At 31.1% G+C, this 7,527-nt stretch overlaps 3 protein-coding genes across 4 annotated transcripts in view; 1 reads left to right on the top strand and 2 right to left on the bottom strand.

The window, feature by feature from the left end:
* LOC128988964 (NADP-dependent malic enzyme-like) overlaps positions 1–2,116 on the bottom strand; it is an 89,705-nt gene extending 87,589 nt beyond the window's left edge. The window contains exon 1 of one of the 2 annotated variants that reach the window (XM_054410771.1): positions 2,095–2,116. The gene's annotated coding sequence lies outside the window, so the exon portion shown is untranslated. The remainder of the gene's footprint in view (positions 1–2,094) is intronic. The other variant, XM_054410773.1, reaches the window with a different exon arrangement.
* Positions 1–7,527, top strand: part of LOC128988971 (farnesol dehydrogenase-like) — a 424,915-nt gene that overhangs the window by 311,833 nt on the left and 105,555 nt on the right. The window lies entirely within an intron of this gene.
* Positions 4,347–7,527, bottom strand: part of LOC128988965 (NADP-dependent malic enzyme) — a 34,318-nt gene continuing 31,137 nt past the window's right edge. The window contains exon 13 of the mRNA XM_054410774.1: positions 4,347–5,471. Within this exon, the coding sequence (XP_054266749.1) occupies positions 5,290–5,471 (182 nt within the window). The 3' untranslated portion in view covers positions 4,347–5,289. The remainder of the gene's footprint in view (positions 5,472–7,527) is intronic.

Here is a 7,527-nt window from a genome sequence, read left to right as displayed (position 1 = left end):
CTAAATAACATTAGTTTAACGAGTACTTAGGAAAGGGAAAGGGTGTTTTTCAATCAAACGTTAATAATATAGGATGAAATAAATAAATTTGCAGAATGTGATAAAAATATTTCTATAAACAAGCAAACCACAATAGTTTACTTATTCCCCATAAGAATAACATAAGGGCTAAAAATTTAGTTTTTCGGAATTTTCTCCTTAACCATTATGCACATAACAACACTTCAAGGTACTAAATAATATATTTTTAAAGCTCAACCAAATTGGTATGGAAACACATAACTTGAGGTTTTTAGGGTCAAAAAAAGGGAAAACCCATTTTTAACCCCATAAAACCCCACATAAACCACTGATAACATAGTTTGATCATTTATGTTTGTACCAAATTTCATCAAAATCGGATCATTTAATACTGTTCGATGAAATGGCGACCATACATAGTAGGTATTTTAAGCCAAGTATGAATGGAGATAAGTGTAGGATGAGGGGCGCGATCTTGTAGTCTTGTTAGTGACTAAGGCCGACATTCCTTAGACACAGCTGTTAATTAATAGCCCATACAGCTAATGGCAACTAAGGGACCTACAGTTTATAGTGGAATCCGAACCACATATTTTCCTTGGAACATACGAATTGGTCTAATTATCAGGATAGTACTGCGGATAGTCGTAGTACTCACTCGTGCAGACGTTAATCCAATTTTTGCTTAAGTTATTGTGCTAACGGACAAAAATAATATCTGAATATACCGGGTGCGGCAAAAGTCAGCGTACCGAGCGTCATGTTTATCCCTCGCGCTATTTTTATCTCTTACTTTCACTCCTTATCTAGTCTAATGTCAAATCATGGTTTATTTTGCCTTAGTTTATTCTTTATCGAGGATTTTTTGTTTTGTCAATATTCAGTCCTGCGACCGTGAAGTGAAGTTGATGAGTGTAGTACTTGTTCTATGAACTTCTATACATCAGTGTTTATAACTATAAATCACAAACTATCCATAGACCAACGAGTATTTACTTTGAAAAATTTGTGGAAATTTGATTGTGATTATACGGATGTTATTGCAGCATACGAACAACAGTTTCCTGGAACACAACCACCTAAATATTTTAGTAAAAATGTAATCAGACAAGTTGAAATTCGCTTAGTCTGCAGGTTTGCTGTGGCGGGGGTATTTTATTTATAATATGTAGCATAGTTTATATTAGCTAAAAAAATCCTTGACTACTTTTTTGTCTTTTGCTAAATAACCATTACAATAAAACAATTTAATAAAAGTTTTGTTTGATGGTTATCTTTTATTACTAAAAAATTGGATTTTCACCCTTAATTATTTTATGACCTATTGTTTATTTTAAAAGTGGTGAAACACTTTTCTTCGCCTTTTAAACATAAGATTAAGCCAAAAACCTAATTTTTAACCCCTAATGTGAAACAAAAATGTCTCAATACATTACCATTAATAAATGACATTTACCACATAATAGATATCTCTATTCTGTGGATGTACCAAAGATAATGGCCAAAAATACTGTCATATTTTTGTTTCCTACAGAAAATAACTTTAGAAAGGAATTAAAACCCGATTAATTTTAGTTTATAGAAAACAGATTACCTTAGCTTCAAACTAATCTTCCCCAAAAATGAAAACTCCTCAAGCCTTAAAAATATATTTTGGCTGATTTAATTTGAATTCAGGTTTTCTCTATCAAGTAAGCATTATTTTAAATAAATTATTTTTTGAACAATTATTGATAAAAATGAAAATTCTCTAGACACATTTATCAACCAAACGAGGTTTTAAATTTTGTAGAATAGGATAATACCAAATTAATAAGTGACTGACAACAAAACCATACTTTTCAAATCTTACAATGACTCCTCCCCTATAATTGTTTCTAGTGTTAAATACAACGAGTAAGAATATTCAATAAAACAACTAATATTTTCCTTTAAATCACTTAATGTTTTTTAAGGTATTTTTTAACTATAGTCTATATTACCGGTATTGAAATATTTAAAATTAATTGTATTTGCCTACTTTTATTTCTTTTCGTTGGTGTATAAGCACGACTTACTACTAGAATATTTTACCTGCAGAAACCTATAAATGCACCAAAATACACTTCTTATCTTATAATCCTGCCTACTGACTCGCATATACTAGAGGCTTCTACTGGGGAGACTAGATGGATGTATCCAAGGATTTTGAAACTTGAAACCAAGTGATGTGGGAGGGGGATCTTTATTCTGATTAAGATATTTGCTGACAATCCAAAGAGCGGGGATTTTTAATTATTGTTAGTACAGAGTGACAATTAAAATTATAACTAGGGTTTTAGTAATGTTATAAGGTAAAGCAAATTAAATTTATTAGTTTATAGTATTAGAATGACATAATTTGTACAGATCTTACATAGGCAATATTCAACAAACTGTAGCTGTGATATGATAGATTACAACAATATAACCCCAACACCAGCTGTACAGTTGCGGACTATTGCACACAATATTAATAGCTGTAATCAAGGCTCCCACGTTTTTCCTACAATTGTATAATAAATTTTGATATACAATAAAATAATTATTATTTTACTACAATTGCATTTGATTTTGGTGTACTGTACACATGAAAATGTTATTTGCAATGTTCAGTACAACAGCTTATTTTTGATAACTATAAAGAACATTCAAATTCTTGAGGACAATAATTGTTCTGTACAAAATCCTAGAACAGCTATAGTTGTGAAGGTTCACCATGGTATAAAGTAATAAAATCTACTATAAAATTCTAGAACATGTTAAACAAGAGGAAAATTGTTTAACTAAAAAAGTGAAAGACTATCTAAAGTGCTATTCTTTTTGCCATTATCAAATGAAAAAAGGTTTAGATTATACTAAGATAATGCATTGCTCTGGCAAATTTGTATATGAGCACAGTAAATAATCCAAGTTTTGTAAACTTTGTGTGAGGAACAAAAAATAATTTTAATTTCAAAAGACAGTGAATTAATAAAAGCCCTTTAGGTTAGAATTCTGCATACACAAAACACCTTCAGAAACGCATGTTGTAAGTGGAAATATCAGACGAATAACTGCATGCAAAATGCCGTAGATTTTTTAACTTTTTTTAAACCTGTTGTGAAAAACTATTTGGTTCCTAATTTAATCTATTTCTCAACAATTGGTTAAGAATCTTGACCTTAAACAACTTTGATTCTCATTTAAGATTAATTAGCCTATCAGTGTTGCAAAAGTTTATTAATATTAATAATAATTAGATACAGCTCTCATTTAGTCATCTATATCTTACATATTTGCGTCATTTCATATAAGCCAATTATATTACATGTAATTGGTTGTCAATTAACAATAATGAGCTAGCCTACTTGAGTAACCAGTTAATTTGATTTTCAAATGTGAAATAGTTGTTTACGCTTTAAATATTTAACAACTGCTAATTATCATTCATTTAATTACAAGTTTGATTGCAACTATGATTAACTAATTAGTATTTTAGTTAGGTTTGTAGTGATGGATTTCTTTTTATGCACCCTGGGAGTGTTAAAGTTAACTTCACTGAATTATTTTGCCAGCAGAGTTAATATGTTTTGTAGGAAATTTTAAGATTTTGACAGTAAATATGGTGTCTATAAATTCAATATCGGTACGTGAAAACGATTTCTACGAGACACTAATATTTCTACTCTGAGACATTATTAATGGACTGATTGTGTCAAAAAGACGTGTTTTAGGTAGACTCCCTCTTTCACACATTCATGTGATCAAAGTCCTCCAGCTTTGCCCCACAGGCCTTCTTATTCATACTGTATTCCTCATATATTAATTAGCCTACTTAAACAAATTATATGCATTAATCACATACTAAAACAGCTTTTGATGGTAAAATACATGTTGACATGACAGCTTAAAAAATGATGTTGGCTGAATATGAACAATCAACAAAATTCAACTCTTATCTACTGAACCTTTGCAGTTAAAAACAGCTTTGCCTAGCTGTTGCTACCAATTCTGCTGACTCCCGTTTGTCATACTTCATCCAATCTCGCCCTTTTTTACTAAGGCTTGCTTAAAGGTTTATTATACAGTCACAAAACTAGGTTCCATTTAACTAAATAGCAGATTTTATGATTTGTCGCTAATCTTGGAAATAAAAGCTATATCACTCGATGTTAATGGCATTGAACTACATCATTGGAATATTTGCAACATTAGTTCAGTCAAAACAAAAACAACTTAATTTCCCACAAGTCCATCAGTGGCAGTACTGTATTAAGAACCATTGAGGAGAGATCGATATTGGGAAAGTAATGAACAGCAATAAATTAACACCAACTGTCTTTTAATGAAGTGAAAATTAACAACGCCGGATGGCCACATCACATTCTCTGAGTGCTCCTGCTTTAATTGTGAACATAAATTCCTCTCTAGAGATAATACCAATTATTTTGTAGCACAATAAAACTAAATTAAAATAAATAAATATAATATAAATACAGTATACATGTTAATCCATAACATAAAGAATGATAATACTCGATTTGATCGTGAAAACATAAAATAGGCTACATTGATTTATTAATTTATTATTTATAACTCGTTATTTATTGCTAAAATAGTTTTCTTGTACTATCATAATACTGATCTTATATAATTAAAATCCAATAAGTACAATTCTACATGGAAGATAATATGTTGCTTGTCGTCTTTAGTATTGTGTAAGTTTTTGATTTTAGAATAAATTTCATAATCAGATCTAAATACGACTTGTGCTTATTTTTACAAATTTTACAGGTAATAATGCCTTCCTTTATTTAAGCTAATTAAATTATCTTACACCTAAAATAATTTAATTCCACTATCACGAGTTTAAAAAGGAACTGATGAAATACACTATATAGTAACCAGATACAATCTTTTCAATTCCTTTCTATGCATTCCATTTGATTTCACATTTCGATAAAATAAATTCGAGCAGCTTTAACAAACATTTTTATTTGGACAAAATACTAAAAAATACTGACTTTGTCACATGAGATGAGGAAGATTACATAAAATTGTAATTTTAAAATACTTAGTAAGAATACTAATGGTAAAATAACTTTGACATACTGTGATCAGTCGTTTGGAAACGAGCGCAGCACCGTCATCAATAAAACTGTTGACAATACTGGAGTTAAAAAATGTACACCTAAATTCAGCACTAAATGCAACCTTAACTGTCGGATATCAAAGCCATCTGACTAGAGCGTTGGGACTCGATGTGGTTTACTTGTGTTTGAGATGGTCGCCAGGCATTGCCTCTAGATGTTCGAGGGGCAGTTCCGTCTCCAGCGCATCGTGGGGCCACTCGTAGGTTGGAGGGAGCGGACAGTCGTAGTTGTAATCATACAGCTGCTCCTCAATAAACTGTCTCTTGTCTACCGGTTCTGGATATGTTGACGCGATACCTGCAAACAACACATTTGTGTTACCCACTAATCATGTATATTGTTGAAAATGACTCAGCGAATCAACCAAAAGTACATTTTTTGTAGGATGGTCTTTGGAATTGCATTGTGCACTAACATTTTGAAAGCATTAAGAATGTTCAGGACAGTATTTTATTTTCCTCCTAATTTTAAGAAATTTTTGGGAAACATAATTTATTGAATAGCACATTAAAATTGGGTTTTTTTTTCGAGAACTTATATATAAAAAACTGTTAAAAGTGAGCAACCAAAACTGAGCATAACACATAATAGTGAAAATTTCCGTGTTGGTATTTATTTACTTTCATGGCTTCTAAAGAATTTTGAAAAAAAAATGGCCTTTTCTTATTATTTAGCCTATTTTGAACACTTTTGACATTTAGCACTTTTGGGGCACCCTGAAAATTGTGTTTAAAAATTGCAAAAACTGCATTTAAACACAAGGGGGAGTTTTAATGTGTTTTTACTATTATTAGGACATTTTAAACACCCTCTGGCACTTTTTCGGCAACTGCCGTTTTTACCCAAAAAATCATAAAAAATTGCAAAGTTCATATACAAGTGACTGTCCGTATACCTGCATAAATGTATCCATATACTTTATTGACGTCGACATATACTGTCACATTGCCTAGCCATATAAGTTATTGGTATCGACATACCGGAATTCTGTGACATTTTCTAGCCTAGCCATATAAGTTATATTATCCTATATATTATTACATCAACCTTTAAACATTACCAGTTTCATTTTAAACAGTATAATTTAAATTGGATTTCTATAAATATCTATTATGTTTTGATTCAACCCGTCCTTGTAACAGTATAATATGTATCTGTCAAGTATGCCAAATAATTCAAGATTCGGACCTGGAACCGACATTTCTTGGATCTGCCCATCACAACTATTGATACAATTAGACATTCCATCATGTTAAAGTTGTCGACAGTTTTTTGATCAAATTCGTCATAGTTGATGTGAGACACCGACAGATTACACTGATCTAAATTACTAATTTCTGTCCGTGTACGGAAATCCTGTCAGTAGTCTGTACTATTTACTAAGTTAAAATTATGGAACGACTTATTATGTGAGCTATAGCAACTGTTATGACCCATCAACCATGACAGCAACAAAAGATAAGGTAGTATGATAAGGTAGATAAGGTATAGGAATTTTAATAAATACAGGGTTCCCACAAAAATATTTTAGGTGAATTCTCTGACTTTCTCTGGTTGTTTTCTGTTAACTTCCCTGACCTTTTGGCATATTATAGGTATTGTCAGTTTTCGTTTTCTTAATATTTGGATATAAGTTAAGTATTTATCACTTAAAATTAATTAAACATATTTTTTTCATTTAATACAGCCTCCACTTTTATTTTATTTTTATTTATTTACATGTTTACACTTTTATTTTAACTCGCACATCTCCTTTTAGCAAATTTCCCACATAGGGAATAAGCTATTATCCACGTCTCATGGTGAGGCACACACATGACCCAGGAACGATTCGCTTTTTTGTTTTAGCGAATTTGTTGATTTCACACTGAGCTATCAAGATTTCAATAATAAACACTCCTTATTACACTCCCTGTAGCCAGCAAACCAACGTAGCCTACTTATTAAAATTAATGTTATTTGAATAGGAAATAAATCAGATAAATTTTAAGGGAATATTTTTGTAGAAATCCAGCCAGGTAAGCTTAATGGAAATTCGCTTAGAGCAGGATTGCTGCAGCGGGGGTATTTATTAATACAATACTAAATGAGAAATCAAATTGTAAATACTTCCAGCTCAAAATAAAACCCAAAATTGGTAATAAAAATTACATACACCATGGATTTTTTAAAACTTTGGTAATCTTTTCGGCACTATCTCATTGAAACAAACTAATCATCCACGAAATTAACCTGATCTTTAAAAGTTTTTGGTAAATTTCCCTGACTTTTTTAAATTTTCCCCTGACTTTCGGCTTTTTTTAAAACTTTTCCCTGACCCTATACCTATTTCCCTGACTTTCCAGGTCCGTGG

This window comes from Macrosteles quadrilineatus, unplaced genomic scaffold, assembly GCF_028750875.1.
Source record: "Macrosteles quadrilineatus isolate MER2022 unplaced genomic scaffold, UCM_ALF_1.0 Scaffold_3__2_contigs__length_128488019, whole genome shotgun sequence".
Lineage (NCBI taxonomy): Eukaryota > Metazoa > Arthropoda > Insecta > Hemiptera > Cicadellidae > Macrosteles > Macrosteles quadrilineatus.
The sequence above is the reverse complement of the archived record's forward strand: the minus strand, read 5'-3'. Positions and strand labels throughout refer to the sequence as shown.